Raw genomic sequence first — 18,183 nt, 5'->3', positions numbered from 1 at the left:
GAGGCTAACCGGCCTGTAGTTTCCAGCTTTCTCTCTGCTAACACTCTTGTGGAGCAGGACAACCACCGCTCTTCTCCAATCATTCGGCACCACTCCTTTTTCCAGGGATCTATTGAACAGGTCTTTCAGAGGACCTACCAGCGCACATCTCTGAGCTCCCTCAGTATCCTGGGATGAACCTCATCTGGCCCCATGGCCTTGACCACTTTCAGTTTTCCTAGGTCTTCCCATACATTCTCTTCTGTAAACGGAATTTCATCTACCTAATCTCCACTATGGTCTTGTCAACCAGCAACGGGCCTTCTCCAGGGTCTTCTTTAGTGAATACTGAAGTAATTTGTTTAATATTTCTGCCATTTCTTCATCTCTCTCCACACATTGCTCCTCGTCTGACCTCCCTTCTTTCACTGATATATCTGAAAAATGTTTTGTCTCCTCTCTTTACCTCTTTGGCAATCCTTTCTTCTGCTTGACTTTTTGCTTTCCTGAGTTCTTTCTTTGTCTCCCTCATTTTTAACAGATATTCTTCCTTGTGTTCCTTTTTTTGGGATCCTTTACACTTCTTGAACGCTGTTCTTTTTGCCTTAATTTTTTCAGCCACCTCATTTGAGAACCAGATCGGTTTCTTTTTCCTCTTACTTTTCTTTAGTTTCCTAACATATACATTTGTTGCCTTTGTAAATGCTCCTTTTAATTTGCCCACTATTGCTCCACCTCACCCATTTTCTCCCAGTCTTCCAGTTCTTCCTCCAGGTACATCCCCATTTTGACAAAGTCCGTATTTGTGAAATTCAAAACTCTGGTCTTTGGGTGACTTCTCTGTATCCTATTAGCAATATCGAACCCATACTGTCTGATGAAGCACATACTGGAGTAGTAATCATTCAGTGACCCTCTCTTTCAATCCTTTAATCTTTTCTTTGAGGTTTGTAATCGCACTGCTTCCATCATACTTCAGCAGTTTTATTTCTTTGACTAGTTCAGAGATTACAGACTCTGCCACAGCAATATCTGAGCCCTGCTTGGGATCCAACCAAGGTCTAGCCCAGGCTATTCCACAGACCCCCTTTTTAGAGTCATGGAATCCCTTAATCGATCTGTTAAACGTAGCCAGCGTGGCAGCATAAGAAGGCTTGGATACCATCTTATAGGAAATGTGATGGAAGCATTGCACAGAGAAAAACTTGTGACTCAAATAAAACAAATAAGCAAAGCAACAAGCAGAGATCCCCACACTTGAGAGTACTGCAGACCCTTCATTCAAAAAGCACCGCACAAAGATGATGAAAGGAAAAAAACTGTCCAAAAGAGCTCAGTAAGAAGCAAAATCCCGAGCAAGAAAAATAACCAGTGCCATTGTCTGAAAACCTGGCCTGTTTGTGGTACTTGAGGACTGTAGTTTGCCATCACTTAGCAAGTCAAAACTATCAAGAAAAAAAACAAACTAATGTTCATTTTCAAAATGCTCTCCCACAAATACAGGGACGGTAATTTTAAAACAAGCATGTGGGTGCCCATTCGCTGGAATTTTAAATCGTGTGCACAGTTATGCGCATATGATTTATAATACTCCTAGTGCGTATATGTGAGCTCCTAATTTTAAGCGGTTACTTTTGTGTATCTTTCTTAGGACTTGTCTGTCTGAATGTGCGCAGGAAGTGGATTTTAAAACGTGCTCGCATGAAGGTCATTCACCTTTTTACCCATTAGTCCACCAGTTTGCCCAGTCTGTCTCGAGGTGACCCAGACCCCTCTGGTTCGTCAATCTGTACTCCCCCCAGTTGACCCAGACCCCTCACCCAGTTGATTTAGGGCTACACAGAGATTTATGAAAACATACACCTCATCAGGAGCAGAAGTAAACATAACGCAGCAAACAGTCCGCTGGGCACTGCGTCGGATACTTTTAAAATACAGCTTTATGTATTTTAGCAGCTTTTAAATATGCGTCTCTCACACACGGCCTAGATACTCGCGTATATGGGCCTTTTAACGCAAGCAACACTTTTCAGATTTGCTCCTAAGGATGGCAGCCCTTGGCTGCACAACCCACCAAAGGGCCTGCTCATGCTGTTCCTGGTACACATGGCAGCCATCAAACAGAGCTCCAAGAAATAAACGCAGGCAGGTTGCAGGGATATCTGTGTGGCTGGGCTAAATGCCACTTCAGCAGAGCCTTCGCAGTGGTGGTCTTCCCCGCAGCTTTTCACACCAGTGCTGCTGCTGCTTCCTCTCCACGCTACATCCGGCCACTGCACCAGCAGTTCATATCATAACCAGGCCCACACCTCACCAGGCTCACACCACACTTCGGTCAGAGCTGAAAACAGTCGTTCCATTGCCAACCAGAAAAGGTAACAAAAGCAAGGAGAGCAAAAAGGCCAAAAAACCACCCCATCATTCAACAGAATCAAAAGGATTCAACTATAGGAGGCAGGAGAAAAAGGCTCAGGCAGCCATCTTCCAGCCAGCCCTCTAGCACCCACTGTCATTTTTGTCATCTTCCCTAGTGACCAAGGAAAGTGAAACTCTGTTACTTATTCTTGTATCCTCGAGCAGACTGAGCCGCTATAGGCTCCATTTGTCTTGGTTATGTGGTAGAATGCACAGGAGTCTTAGTTTTTGAGGGACCACAGTTGTGAAATATAGTTTGGCTAACAGTTTTCCCTTTAGGTGGTGAAGGCTTCTGAACTACATTTCCCATTATGCACTAGAAATCTTAGTTTTGGAACTTATAGTAGATACCAGCTCTCATAGATTTAATGATAGGAATGTGACTTCTTCACAGCAAAGTTGTTGTTGATGCTTATACTGAGAGTCAGAATATAGAATATTTTGAAAACTGCTGAAAATGCTGCTGAAAATGGTGCATGTTTTTCTGCGTGCCTCTCCTGCGGTTATAATGAATTTTGCTTTTGTTTTGAATAAGGAACTGAGGCAATATCTGGCTAACCTGGCTGATCAGTGTCGTTCTGACAATAACGACATGGATGTCCCTACAGTGATAATCCTCGATAACCTGCACCACATTGGTTCTTTAAGCGATATCTTCAATGGCTTCCTCAACTGTAAATATCATAAATGGTATGGTACAATTTTACCTTTTCATACAAGCAAGCTTCATTACCACAAGTAATAACAAAAAAAATTAAAACTTTTATCATTAGAGCAATGGGAGTAGTGAAGGTTCCTGTTCGTACCCTGGATCAGTCCAGACAAGCGGGTTTATGCATCCCTACCAGCAGATGGAAGCAGAGAACAAAGCTTTGAGGGACTGCTATATAATCGAGTGTGCCACCAGCAGTCCCTCGGTATTTCTCTGTCTCCAGCAGATGGTAATCATGCAAACCTGAAGCTGTGACTGAAAGTGTGGCGATAGTGAAAAGAAGTTGGTGTAGCTTCCTGAGGTGGCAGGTTCTTTTGTAGGCCTTCCCTCAGGTTGAACCGGGCGTCCAGGGAGTTGGAAACTCCTGTCTATTGTAGCACGTTGCTTCCAGAGGTTTTGATAGCCCAGGGGCCTGGCTCCCTCTTACTTCCAAAGTCTCCTCCTGCCAGCCGCTGCTCAAGGAAGTTCCCTTTTTTTGTTTTGTTTTTGAAGTTTAAAAAAAAAAAAAATTTTTAAGAAAGGGAAACTAGAGCAGGGTTGTTCGTTCCTGTGAGGCTGGGAGATTCATTCTGAGGCTGGTGTTTGTCAGCGGGAGTTGCTCGGGCCTGCAGGATGGCGAGCTGAAGGAGTCTGCCGCTATTTCCTTGTGGAGCAGTCAGTCCAGAGTGCGTGTTGCTTCGGCTGCTGAGCCCTGCCGTGCATGGCTCAAGTCGACATGTTTCGTGCATTTTCATCAGAGCGGTGCGGCAGCCATGGGGTGCAACCTACTTCAGTGTCGGTGCACTCGGGTCGCGTTGTGCTTCCTGCCACATGGTGGATGGCACCTAAGCTGCACATTGCGGCTTACAGGGCCTGCGGGCTCTGGTCGGCTCGTCTTAATTCCTGCTCCCTCTGTACAGGCTGTGCATCAGGAGCAGAGGGAACCTCTTCATGTGGCTCCAAGAAGAGGAGGGCCTCCTGATCATTGGGGGCCATGCCTGTGGCCCCGGGGGGGGAGCGCAGGTTCTGTTGTGACCGCGGGGGATCGAGACCTGGAGTCTTCACCCCACCAGAAGCACGGAGATTCCCCTCCCCCTCTCCCCCGTGTTGCAGGGGAATGAGGAGAATCAATTTTCTCAGTGGAAGGGAGTGGACAGTGGAGTGCCTCAGGGATCTGTATTGGGACCCTTACTTTTCAATATATTTATAAATGATCTGGAAAGAAATACGACGAGTGAGATAATCAAATTTGCAGATGACACAAAATTGTTCAGAGTAGTTAAATCACAAGCAGATTGTGAAAAATTGCAGGAAGACCTTGTGAGACTGGAAAATTGGGCATCCAAATGGCAGATGAAATTTAATGTGGATAAGTGCAAGGTGATGCATATAGGGAAAATAACCCATGCTATAATTACACAATGTTGGGTTCCATATTAGGTGCTACAACCCAAGAAAGAGATCTAGGTGTCATAGTGGATAACACATTGAAATCGTCGGTTCAGTGTGCTGCGGCAGTCAAAAAAGCAAACAGAATGTTGGGAATTATTAGACAGGGAATGGTGAATAAAACGGAAAATGTCATAATGCCTCTCTGTCGCTCCATGGTGAGACCGCACCTTAAATACTGTGTACAATTCTGGTCGCCACATCTCAAAAAAGATATAATTGCGATGGAGAAGGTACAGAGAAGGGCTACCAAAATGATAAGGGGAATGGAACAACTTCCCTACGAGGAAAGACTAAAGAGGTTAGGACTTTTCAGCTTGGAGAAGAGACGACTGAGGGGGGATATGATAGAGGTGTTTAAAATCATGAGAGGTCTAGAACGGGTAGATGTGAATCGGTTATTTACTCTTTCGGATAGTAGAAAGAGTAGGGGGCACTCCATGAAGTTAGCATGGGGCACATTTAAAACTAATCGGAAAAAGTTCTTTTTTACTCAACGCACAATTAAACTCTGGAATTTGTTACCAGAGGATGTGGTCAGTGCAGTTACTATAGCTGTGTTTAAAAAAGGATTGGATAAGTTCTTGGAGGAGAAGTCCATTACCTGCTATTAAGTTCACTTAGAGAATAGCCTCTGACATTAGCAATGGTAACATGGAATAGACTTAGTTTTTGGGTACTTGCCAGGTTCTTATGGCCTGGATTGGCCACTGTTGGAAACAGGATGCTGGGCTTGATGGACCCTTGGTCTGACCCAGTATGGCATTTTCTTATGTTCTTAGGAGAGAGGTGCAGGCTCCAATGGCAGTCTTCTCTCACATGGGGCCAAGGAACCAGAAGAGTTTTCTCCAGACTTTGTCCTGCTGTTACACAGAGCCTTCCTGGCATGGAAGGGTGCAAGAGAAGAGGTCCAGAGAGAGATGAACTAGTGCCCCATCTAAGAGGCCAAGGCTGTCATTGGTGGGAGGTTTGGGAGCTCTCCTTAAGCACCTGGGCTTGAGGCATGCTGGTGCTGAGGTTGATCCCAGGGATCTGGATGATTCCGATGATAGGCAGGATGATCCTGCCTCCCCTCAGGGAGTGGACCTGGACGTGGACCCAGATGGGGGTCAGGATCCTAATCCAGGTATAACCCTAGAGTGGTCCGTCTGTTTAAAAAGGAGGAGCTCCGTCCCCTCATCCCTCCAGTGTTGGAGGAGTTGGGGCGAAGATGACTCAGGAAGAGTCCGACAATGAGGTAGTGAATCTGGTTCTGGATGGGCTGCTTTTCCTCCTAGTTCCTTCCCATTGCCTAAAAAGATTCAGAAGCTGATCAGCCAGGAGTGGGATTTCCCGGAAGCAGGCTTGAAAGTCGGTAGAGCTTTGGTGAAACTCTGTCCTTGGACGGAGGAAAACCTGGATCACCTAAAGATTCCTAAGGTGGATGCGGCAGCCTCAGTGGCGACTAAGAAGACTACGATCCCGGTAGTGGGTTTGGCTGCTCTGAAGGATGTTCAGGACCTCAAGCTGGAAATTCGGCTAAAGCATACATTTGAGGTGTCTGCCTTGAGCCTATGGGCGCAGTGTGTAGCAGCCTGATGCAGCGGGCCTGTTTGTGTAGGTTCAGAAAGCACAGGAGTTGGCTTCTACAGGGATGCTCAGTCCGGAGCATTCCACATGCTTGGAGGCAGGAGTGTCCTATGTGGCAGATGCTCTGTATGATTTGTTGCATGCATCCATCAGGAGCATGGTCATGTGGTGGCAGCATGCAAGGCCTTTGTGGTTGCGCAATTTGTCAACAGACCTGTGGTCCAAATCCCAACTATATAATCTGCCTTTTAAAGGAAGGCTTCTATTTGGCGAGGATTTGGATCAGCTGATGAAGTCTTTGGGGGAGTCCAAAGGAAACAGTTTACTGGAGGATAAGAAGAACAATAAGAAGGTTTTTCCTTCTAGGTCCCCGTTTCGGGATTCGTGGAGGTTTTGTTTCGGCAAAGGGACCTCTCTGGTTCAGGGGCAAAACAGTTGTCGGGACACCAGCAATCCTTTCGAGATTCCCCCATGTCCTCTAGAGACTTTCCCATTCAAAAGGATCATCAAAGGTTTGAGCCCTTTCGGGTTGGCTACAGCTCCCCGCACCTTCAAAAAGGTGATGGTGGTAGTGGCGGCGGCCTTGAGGCGAGAGAGAATCCTGGCCTATCCATATCTGGGTGATTAGCTGATTCGGGCGAAGACAGAGGAAGAGTACGGTCGGTCTGTACAAAGAGTGGATACCCTGAGGTCTCTGGGTTGGGTGATCAATGTAGCTAAGAGTCTCCTGATTCTGTCTCAGATTTTGGAGTACCTAGGAACCCTTTTCGATATCCAGAAGGGCAGAGTGTTTCTGACAGCGGACAGGTTGTCGAAGGCGCAGGTGATGTGTCTTTGAGGCTGTTGGTGCCAAAGGTCTGAAATTACTTGTAAGTGCTGTGCTCCATAGCTTTGACTTTGGACTTGGTTCCCTGGGCCTTTGCTCACATGCGTCCTTTGCAAAAAGGCGCTTTTGTTCAGGTGGAATCCTCTGTCAAAGGAATATCATTTGCCTTTACCTCTTCTATGAGAATCCAGGTCCAGTCTTTCGTGGTGGCTGTTGAGGGCCAAACGGGAAAAAGGAGTGAACTTGGAGGCCACGAACTGGGTGGTGTTGACCACAGATGCCAGCCTCAAGGGCTGGGGGTGGTGTGCCTGGAACAATTGGCCCAGGGTCTTTGGTCAGCAGCAGAGGTATCCTGGTCAGTCAATTGCCTGGAGACGAGGGCGGTGCACAGAGTCCTGGAGGTGTTCCTTCGTTTGGTCCAGGGATGCATGGTTCGAGGGTTTTTGGACAATGCGACAACAGTGGCATATATCAACCGGCAAGGAGGGACCAACAGTCCTGTGGTGGCCTGTGAGACGCAGCTGTTGTTTGTGTAGGCAGAACGTCATCTTGAAGGGGATTGCGGCCTCTCTCGTTGCATGACTGGACAACATGCAGGCGGATTTCCTCAGCAGGCAGCAGCTGGATTCAGGGGAGTGGGAACTGGCCCCAGAAGCCTGGAATTCATATTTATGCCAGATGGTGTGTTCCCCAGTTGGTTCTCATGGCGACGTGGGTCAATGCAAAGACGTCGAGGTTTTTCAGTCACAGGAGGGAGACCAGTTCAGTGGAGCTAGATGCTCTGGTGTGCTCCTGGCTAACTGGGATTTTTCTGTTTGTGTTTCCTCCGTGGCCTCTCATCGGTCGCGTTCTGTGGCGCATAGAGTTGTATCCAGGAACGGTGATGCTGGTGGCACCAGAGTGGCTGCATCATCCATGGTTCATGGATCTTGTGCATCTCACAGTAGAGGGTCCCATTAGGCTGGCTCATCTGCTGCACTTGCTTCGGCAGAGCCCCCATATTTTCGGATCGGGAGGATCACTTTGGTCTTGCGGCTTGGTTTTTGAGAGGAGGCGATTTGCAGCTGAAGGCTATTCAGAACCAGTTAATTCCGTGCTCCTCTGGACTCAGAGACCCTCTATGTCTCTGGTTTATGCCAGGGTTTGGAAGTATGCCTACTTCGGAAAATGGATCTTTTATCTTTGGACGTTCCTCAGATCTTAGACTTTTTGCATGAGGGCTTTTGTCTAAGGCTTTGGCCTATATCTTCCTCCGTGTTCAGGTATGTGCTTTGAGTTCCCTTAGGGGCAAGTTGCAGGGGAGGTCTTTGGCTTCTCATCCTGTTGTGATTCGTTTCTGGAAGGAAGTCAAGCATTTGCGGCCTCCGGTTCAGAGGTTGTGTCCGGATTGGAATTTCAGTTTGGTTTTGCGGGTATTCTCCTTTTAAGCCTTTGAGAAGGGTGACATTGAAGGAGCTGATGTTGAAAACTGTTTCTGGTAGCCATTTGTTCTGCCAGGTGGATTTTGGAATTGAAGGTGCTGTTGTGCGGAGATCCTTTTCTGCATATTTCTAATGTCTGGGTCACATTGTACATGGTCCCCTCTTTCTTAAGGAAAGTGGTATCCTCTTTTCTTGGGAATTGGACAGTGGAGTTTCCAGCCTTTCCGGAGTGATCTAAGGATTCCCTGCAGCAGAGAGATGCATTGTTTGGATGTGTGACGCAGTTGGTTTCAGTATTTGGAAGTCACAAATTACTTTCTCGGTTGCTGAAGGAGACCATGTGCTCTGATTATGTTTGTAAGGGTCGTTAGATACCAGTAGTTCTGAAAGCACATTCTACTAGAGCGTGAGCGGCTTCTTGGGCAGAGTGTCAACTGCTTTCTCCACAGGGGTTTTGTCGTGCGGCGACGTAGTCTTCTCTTCACGCTTTTGCCAAACATTACCATTTGGATGTGCGGGCGCCAGAGGAGGTGTTTTTTGGGGTAAGTGTGTTGCATGCGGGTCTTTCGAGTTCCCTCCCAGAATAGAGGGGCTTGGGTACATCCTACTTGTCTGGACTGATCTAGGGTACGAACAGAAAAGAAAAATTGGTTTTACCTGTTAATTTTTGTTCCTGAAGAACCACGGATCAGTCCAGAGAACCGACCCCATATTTCAAAAGACTTATTCACTTCTGGATATTACTGAGCTGATATTTATTTATTTTATTTTATTTAATAACTTTTTTATACCGGCATTCGTAGGACACATCATGTCGGTTTACAAAAAACTGAGAAGGAAAGGAAATTACAATGAACAGGGGAGGGGGTAACTGGGTGAGTACACAAGTAAAAGAGAGGATATTTAACAAGCAGCGATACAACTATTTGCATTTGATATGTGATATATCTATTTGATATGTGATATATTCAGAGTAATGAGAACATAAGAACATGCCATACTGGGTCAGACCAAGGGTCCATCAAGCCCAGCATCCTGTTTCCAACAGTGGCCAATCCAGGCCATAAGAACTTGGCAAGTACCCAAAAACTAAGTCTATTTCATGTTACTGTTGCTAGTAATAGCAGTGGCTATTTTCTAAGTCAACTTAATTAATAGCAGGTAATGGACTTCTCCTCCAAGAACTTATCCAATCCTTTTTTAAACACAGCTATACTAACTGCACTAACCACATCCTCTGGCAACAAATTCCAGAGTTTAATTGTGCGTTGAGTGAAAAAGAACTTTCTCCGATTAGTCTTAAATGTGCCACATGCTAACTTCGTGGAGTTTATTGGGGTTTGTTAAGGTAGACATCTTAGCTTGGGTGCAGGTCAATCCTGAGGGACTGCAGGTGGCACTCTTGGGTATGTAGCAGTGCCTCAAAGCTTTGTTTTCTGCCTCCATCTGCTGGTAGGGATGCAAAACCCACTTGTCTGGACTGCTCTGTGGTACTTCAGGAATGAAAATTAGCAGGTAGGATAAATAAAGGGAAAATGTTCTTATCAGAGCTATCACCCTGGCATACAAGTGCAAATCGGTACAGGCCCATCTTCAAATATATCAGTTCAAGTCAGCATTTAGTTGGATATTCACAAGTTATCCAGCTAAATGCTGATTTTTGAATATTTTCCCCACTTATCCAGCTAAACTTTAGCTGGATATCTCATTATCCGGCTAAAATTTAGCTAGATAACCTTTGGGCATTCTGAGGATGTTTCTGGGAGGACGTAGGTTAGCCGGCTAAGTTATCCAACTAACTCTGGTTGTGTTGTTGAGCTATCCTAAAGTTATCCAGATAAAATTATCTGTCTGTCTTTAAGATAGCCATGCATATTCAGTAGTGTTGCTACACTACTAAACATCCCTCCAAAATTAACCAGATGAGTTTATCCGGCTAACTTTGCAATCCGGCCAGTGACTGAATATGGACCTCAGAAAGTAAGAAGGTACTGGAAATGTTAGATGTTTTACAAATAAGTCTATGGGACAGTATCTAAGAGAATGCATGTGGACAAGCTTCCCTTCTGCACTTCATTGGGTGTATGTATACTACCATTTCCTTCAAGGTGCTGGTATCCCATGACTATTGCTCATTGCAGCAGGTAAAAAAAATTGATAGCTTGTAGGATTGCTGCCACGTTTTACAGGTATGTCACTGCACTGTATAAGTCATTCAGGATCCATTTGCATATAAAGTTACAAAGTCCAACGATCTTATTTTTAGAAAATAAATTGGTGTTTACTGAACAAATAACCTCGTTAGTATTGAATAGTACATTGGAGTCCAGGAAAGTGCTAGAAATTAGAAAGGTTTAATGCCACTGAGCTGGATTCCCTTAGCTAATAGGCATTTTTCCTTTTTTTTTTTCCAGCCCTTACATTATTGGAACCATGACGCAAGGGGTTTCCTCATCACCAAATCTAGAGCTTCACCACAATTTCAGGTAAATAAAAAAAACCAAAACAATACAAGTAGTCATTATTTTGCATCTCTAGCACATTTGGGGATTTTTCATCCAGTACATCAATGCACTTCATTTAGCCTGTCCCATGAAGCAGTTGCCCAGTGGCTAGAATCAAATCACGGTCACCTCATGCCACTTGGGCCAGCAGAAAACAAGGTTCTGGCCATGATGTAGCATTTTCAGGCTGGATAAGGTGCGGCGCTGATGGCGTTATGCCCCTGTGCCTTCAGTTTGTGCAGCGCCTCTGCAGAGATGTAACATCCCTTTGGAGAGACGCAGAACACAAATTCACATATGGCGGGGGGACAATTTTCAAAGCAACTTATGCAGTTAAATAGCAGTTTACATATGTAGATTAACCATCCCTCGATACTGCTAAAAACAAGCACAGAGTACCGCAACGTGCATGCACTTAGCTACATTTGGGGGTGATTGGAAAATAACATGCTTAGATTTCTTTTTTCAAAGCTACGTGCATTATTTTACGGGTAAAATCTACCTATTTGAAAATCAGGTGAAGCATCTGCAGATACCTTATACCCACAGTGAGTGTATGCACAGACTTTAAAACTTGGTGGGAATTCCACAGGTAAAGAGCACCTGTGCGCCTTGTCCCAAGATTAAGGAACTGGCATTGTGCTTGAGAATAGCAAACACTGGCTTTATTTCTCTCTGTAGTTTCAGCCTGCCTGCTCATACCTGTTTCTTTGGATGCTTAGGTGGGTACTTTGTGCCAACCATACAGACCCCGTGAAAGGTTTCCTGGGCAGGTATTTGAGAAGAAAACTAATTGAAACGGAGATCGAAAAGAACATGCGCAATAATGACCTCATAAAAATCATTGACTGGATTCCTAAAACGTGGCATCATCTCAACGGCTTCTTAGAGACGCACAGCTCTTCCGAGGTGACCATTGGTGAGTTCCCCAAATGCTTGACCGCTGTAGCCTTTTTCAGTGATTGAGGTGTTGCACTTATATGCAATGATTTCTCTTCCTTGGCATTCTTGATCCAATGTAAATGGCCAGATAGCCAGCAATATGCACCCTGCTGTTATTCCTTATGTTGCCAGAAAATAACAAAAAATGTTGACTGTATCTGCACATGATCTATAATGTTCTCTGAAATGACTTGTCACAGTGCTCTCTTTAAGACGTAACATTTTTGCCGATGGGTCCCTCTGAGTATTCCATGTGTCATAGTCTGATAACTGAAAAGATGCAGGTTTTTGTCAGAAAGCTGTGAGGCACTATGGCCAATTCCATGACCTCGATAGCAACTTCTCATGGCTTGCCTGCAGCTTATCCACTCGCCTGCCATGTTCTAGTGGTCAGCACTGTATGTTCATAAAGAAATTCAGTGAAGGAGAATGCTTGTTACAGGAATACTCTACATGCTGTATTTGGAGTATATACTCAGGGTCAGAATCCTAGAATAAATCCATAAAGGAACACTTTAAAAAAATCTTATTTATTTAATTCTTTTCTATACCGACATTCATGACACAAGTCCTATCACATCGGTTTACATCAAACATGGGATATTTAACATTAACACTAATCGTAGCTAGAGAGCTACTGATAGAGTTAAGGGAAGAGGTAAGTTACAATGAACAAGGAGGTTGGAAGAGAGTAAGGAGAGCGGAACGGTTGAGTAACAGTATAAATATATGGAATCACAACAGTAATCCCACAGATGCTGTGGCACTCTGAATTCACCACGTCACCAAAATTAATCTTCACTCTTTACTTTTGTTACAGGCCCCCGTCTCTTCCTTTCTTGTCCTATGAATGTGGATGGTTCCAGAGTGTGGTTCACGGACCTTTGGAACTATTCCTTGGTGCCATATCTTCTAGAAGCTGTAAGAGAAGGGCTTCAGGTAGGAAACTGGGCACTGTGACCTCTTTAAAAACAAAAGCAAATCTGATATTCTTATTTTTCAGTTCTTATTTTGCCTGTACGGTGTTGTTTTACCTTTTGACAAGAGATCTTTGCTCACACTTAACAAAAAATGAGCAGATGCAGTACATATCGGTCACAAATTTGGTATTTATTTTAAAATATTATATTCTGCCAACTACAATATTGTTCAAGGTGGATCACAATATAATACAAAAACAGGTGAATTACAATATGATACACAAACAGTGATCAAACATAGAGGTCCTTATTCAACAGCCAATTAGACAGATAACGTAATAGATATCCATCTACATGGCTAACCCAGTTATATGTAGCCCTTATCCAGCGGGCAAGAGGCATTCTGAGGAAGAGCGGAGTTAGCCATATAACCTACGCGGCTAACTCTGGTTGGGCCATAGGGCTGTCTTAAAATTAGCCGGTTAGATGGGAATATTCAGCGGGGCAACCGCTCCGCTGAATATACCCTGCTATTTAGCTGGATGTGTTTATCCAGCTAGCTAGCTGAGCCGCACAGTGGTTGAAAATGGGACCCCCATAGGAAATAATAAAAGTAATAAACCTATTCACATCGCAGGATTTGCGCACTTAAGTGGACACATGGAGCCTTATCCTAGTATTTTATAAACTGCAGCATGTTGCTGCGCAGTTTTATAAAACATCATGTAGTTCAGCTCTGAAAGTTCATATGTTTATTTCAGTATGCGTGAATATATGCAATGCAATGAAAGCGCTTACTTTGTTTTATGAACATATACGTGTATATATATTTTTTTAATTATTTATCTATCATTTTTCAAAATTTACAAATAAACGCATGAAAAGAATAACATGTACGTGTAAAACACCGATTTATACATGGAGGCAGGAATATTTTAAAATCACCAGTTTGCTGATACCTTTGCCAGTTCACCCAGTCTGAGCCCAGTTCACTGAGACACTCCCAGTCCTTCACCCTGAACTTCTTCCAGTTCACCCAGGCCTCCCCCCACCCCCCCAAAAATAGCAGACAACAGACTAGTCTGATATCAATGGCACTAGATAAACTAATGTATTCACATAAACCGCGTATAAAATAGCCCCATCCTAGACCGCCCCTTTTTTTGTACAGGTAAATGTGTGCGTGAAACCGTGCATACCTTTGATGTTTATAAGCTAGCATGTATGCGAAGACAGGAGACTTATGCGCATAGGAGGTAATTTTCTAGTTACATAAAAGCATATATTAGCAATTTTCAAAAGCCCATTTACACATAAAACCAATCTAATCGCGTAAAATCTTGAAAGTGAATTTTCAATGGAGTTGTGTTTGTCAAAGTAGCAATTTTCAAATCGTTTGAGAATTATCTCCATGTGTGCAAACTTTCCATGCATAACCACTCTGAAAATGTACTCAGTAGTCAGATCAGCAGGATTGAAATGTTGAAAGCAACTCAGCAGGTAAAACAATTAATTTCCATGTATTGTTGAAATATATAAGCAAGAGATTGGTGGCTACAGTTTTGTTTTTGCCTAATTTATAAATAGTCAGAACTTGACGAGCTTCCGTTTTGGTGGTAACAACCAGAACATTCTGATGTTGGAGTATTAAGTTTTGTTTTATACTATAGCTAGCTTCAGTGTTCAACCAAAAGGGGAACTTCCCCAGCTGTTTGCCCTTCCTTCTCCAACCTCTGATTGGTTGAATGGATCATCAGTACTCCCAATCTCAAGCAAAAGCATTGGGAAATAGGATAGTATATTGTGTTTATAAAGCAAGGTGAAGAATGACAGAAAAAGGCAGCTAATGGTTAATTATGCTTCCGTTTAAAAATCAGCACTTTTCATTATTTATATTGGTCCATCCAGTCTGTCTGTACTGCTGTGTAACCTAGGTGTGAGGCACCTAAGTGAGGGTAGGTGTTTTACACCCACCAGGATGGATGTAGGACAGCGTGTCTTCCTGCACAGCCCACAGTGGCTTTTTGATGGGCCTCCGTCATTGGCCTGTTCAAAACACCAGTCTCATTACCTCAAAACAGCCTGGCAAGCACTTGTAGCAAAGAGTGTCTTTATTGTCCTTTTAACATATGTTTCTTCACTAGTGACAACTAGTCCCTAAGGCACCAGGGGCTCTCTAGACCTTTACGGCAATCACTTAAACATAGGCTGGCATAAACACTGTGTAACCAACATGCCATTCTCTGTTGTTACTTTTTATGTGACTAGCTCTTAGCAGCAAGCTCTCCAGTCTTCTTACTGGGATATTCCTCTCCTGGAATGGCAGCTCTTGGTCTACCACAGTCTCCTCTGACCAACCTTTGCTTCTTTAGCAGCCTTTTGCTTCACCGGCTGATTTCTCTCCCACCAAACCCACAAGAGACTGCTCTCTCTAAGTAAATCGTCTCATTCCTCTGCCATCAGCATTCCCTCCTGACTAGCTGTAGGTCGTGTCTCCTGGACTACAGCTCCCAGTAGTCTCTTCTTCTCTGCCATGTTCTTTCTTAAAGCTGCAATCCTTTTTTTTTCTCTTTTACTTTCTCTTTTGCTGTTTCCCTTGCTGCACCTTCTGTGCCTCTGTCTGGATATATATTTCCCCCCTCTATGGACTGGTCCTGGCTGTATGAGTTATGCACTTCATCACAGGCTTATTGTACTTATAATTTGCAGAAAATAAATACCTTATTGTTTAGAAGTGATTAGCCAAAGAAATCCAGACAACTGTGCAGAAAATAGAATTTTTCATATAGTCATTTGAGTTAGTATATTGCAAAGACTGTTCTGGCATGTTTGATTTCTCTTGAATAGAAGTGGTGGAAATAATTTAAATGCAAAAGCCTGATTTTCCCCCTTTGACTGACATGTTTTAGATGTATGGAAAAAGAGCGCCCTGGGAAGATCCATCAAGGTGGGTGCTGGATACTTATCCCTGGTGCTCGCCATCACTACAGCACGAGTGGCCTTCGCTGCTTCAGCTGAGACCCGAAGATGTCGGCTACGAAGGCTATGCCTCTGCCAAGGAAGGAACAACCTCAACGCACATTCCACAGAGCAGCACTGAAGGCGACCCTCTGGTAAATCACCAACCATAAACCAACTGCAGTAAGCGCTGTAAGCTCACACTGGACCCAAGCGATACAGCTTTTCATTCTGATCTGAAAAATTAAATTTTAAGACCCAGATTCACAGACATTGATCGGTCGCACCTCTTGATCATGACATGCAAATGACTTGCATCTAGGACAGTAATTAAGTGAAACAAATTTGGCATTTATTTTTTCCATTGTTTCCATCCTCTTCCTTTTAGTATCCAACAATATTTTTAAAACTGTTTTTCAGGTAATGCAGTTAAGACTTTCAGCAGATACCTGTATCCTACTATTTCCGTATATTGTCTTAATACTTTTCCACAAGAGTCTAAGATATTTGCGGTTTTACTAACATAGATAACATAGGGGGTCATTTTTCAAAATGTGGTAAGGCGTTTTCACATGCGTTAAGGGCTTATCGCATGCGAAAAGCCCCGTTTTCGCATGCGATAGGCCTTTAACGCATGCGAAAACGTGTTTACCGCATGCGATCGCACCATATCGTATGGTGCGATGCAAATGCTAAAAATAGGAGGAGTGGACTGGGTTAGCCTGTCTGCGAAGAGCTATCGCACAGCCATAATGCAGGTTTTAACTACACCCCTTTCAAATGCGTTAGGCTTCCATAAGGCTTATTTCAGATGATTTGAAGGGGGGAGAGAGAGAGAGAGAGAGAGAGAGAGAGAGAGAGAGAGAGAGAGAGAGAGAGAGAGAGACTGGCCATAATATCATGGCCCATAGGCAGGTATTTGTATCCCTATGGTAGGCCCACCTAGTAACTCGAGGTGGGGATTAGGTACATGTGTAGGGGGTTAGGGGCCACTTTGACATGCTACGTGACACCTACGAACAGAACAGTGGTCTCTTGTGAAGATTTGCTGGCCTTCGGAGTGAGGAAACTCACTCCAAGATGAGATTTGGGCAATGTTCTCTCAACCTAGCTTGATGGACTCAACATCAAGCTAATTTAAAAAAAATAAATAAATAAGAGCTGTTTTCACGGCGGCTGACTGACAGTCTTCAGTGCTGAGGTAAGGAGAGGTGCAGAAGGGACCGGGTCTTTTAAGGCTGGCCGGGGAAGCTGTCAGCAGTGTTCCCCTCAGCTCCCGGGGCTCCGGGTCGTTTTCTGAGGGTAAGGGTGAGTTTTTCTCCGTGTGCCTCGTTTACTCGCCGCTTCCCTGCTGGGGGCCTTGCGATTTCACTATAGACAGGCTCCTTTCCGCGACACGGCTGCGCATGCTTTTTTTTTTTCTCCTCAGCCGGTAGTCTCTTAGCCCGCAGCACGAAAAGTTTGTTTGCCCGGCCTGACTGAAATTTTCTCCGCGTTGCGGCACAGAGCGTTTTTTTTTTTTTATTCGCGCCCTTTTCTATTTCACTTCAGATTATCGGCACGCTGCTGCAGATGGCACCGAAAACAGAATCGCAGGCCTGCCGCGCATGTAGGTCACGCGGCCAGGCATTAGATGTGGCCTCCTTATGCGCAGCATGTTCCCCGGGGTTAGAGGGCTCTTCAGGTCTTCTTGCCTCCTCCCTCGGGGAGGGAGCGTCTGTCTCGCCTTCGGCTTCGCGGGATGAGGATTCTCTGCCTGTTCTAGCCCCGGTGAGGGAAGACCTCACTGGGGGAACTGATGATATCACCCCAGCCAACTCCAATGGGGGAGGGAGACCCGGAGGGGTTTTCCCCAGAATTTGTCCTCCTTATGCACCAGGCTTTCCTGGCAAGGAAACACTCGGTGGTAAATCAGCCTAGTCTCCTGGGGGCAGGTTCGGACCCGCCTGAGAAAAGAGGTTGGGCTACGGACCCTCGTCAGCGCCTCCCTGATCAGGCTCTCATCCCACAGGGGATTCTCCCCAGGGTACGCAAGATCCGATCCCGGGGTCTGGGGCGACGCCGGCTTCTGAGGTAATAGGGGCGGCAGACCCGGATCCACGGCCGGATCTGGCTGATGTGGATACTGATAATCCGGATGAGCCCGATGACCCTCCTGCAGAGGGGGATGACCCCAGCGTGGTGCGTTTGTTCAAGCGGGATGAGTTAAGGCCCCTTATTCCCCAGGTCCTTGAAGTTCTGGGACTTAAGGTTTCTCAAGAAAAGTCTGACAACGAGGGCATCAATCCAGTCCTCGACAGCATTAGAGGTCCCACAACATCTTTTCCTCTGCCTAAGAAGGTTCGCAAACTAGTGACCTGGGAGTGGGAGACTCCGGATTCTGGCTTGAAGGTGGGCAGAGCTATGGCGAAACTGTACCCATTATCGTCTGATGTTTTGGAGTTACTGAAGATTCCAAAGGTGGACGCCGCGGTCTCGGCAGTCACGAAAAAGACCACTATCCTGGTTG

At 45.0% G+C, this 18,183-nt stretch overlaps 1 protein-coding gene across 7 annotated transcripts in view; it reads left to right on the top strand.

The window, feature by feature from the left end:
• The window catches only part of NAV3 (neuron navigator 3), a 971,329-nt gene that overhangs the window by 941,329 nt on the left and 11,817 nt on the right, over window positions 1-18,183 (top strand). For all 7 annotated transcript variants that reach the window (XM_029597136.1, XM_029597134.1, XM_029597135.1 and 4 more), the window contains 5 exons: window positions 2,930-3,084; window positions 10,765-10,836; window positions 11,577-11,773; window positions 12,617-12,735; window positions 15,626-15,829. In XM_029597136.1, the coding sequence (XP_029452996.1) occupies window positions 2,930-3,084; window positions 10,765-10,836; window positions 11,577-11,773; window positions 12,617-12,735; window positions 15,626-15,829 (747 nt within the window). The remainder of the gene's footprint in view (window positions 1-2,929; window positions 3,085-10,764; window positions 10,837-11,576; window positions 11,774-12,616; window positions 12,736-15,625; window positions 15,830-18,183) is intronic.

The sequence above is a fragment of the Rhinatrema bivittatum genome, chromosome 4 (genome assembly GCF_901001135.1).
Source record: "Rhinatrema bivittatum chromosome 4, aRhiBiv1.1, whole genome shotgun sequence".
In the NCBI taxonomy this organism is placed as follows: Eukaryota; Metazoa; Chordata; class Amphibia; order Gymnophiona; family Rhinatrematidae; genus Rhinatrema; species Rhinatrema bivittatum.
Note: the sequence above shows the minus strand (reverse complement) of the source record. Positions and strands in the feature narration are given on the sequence as shown.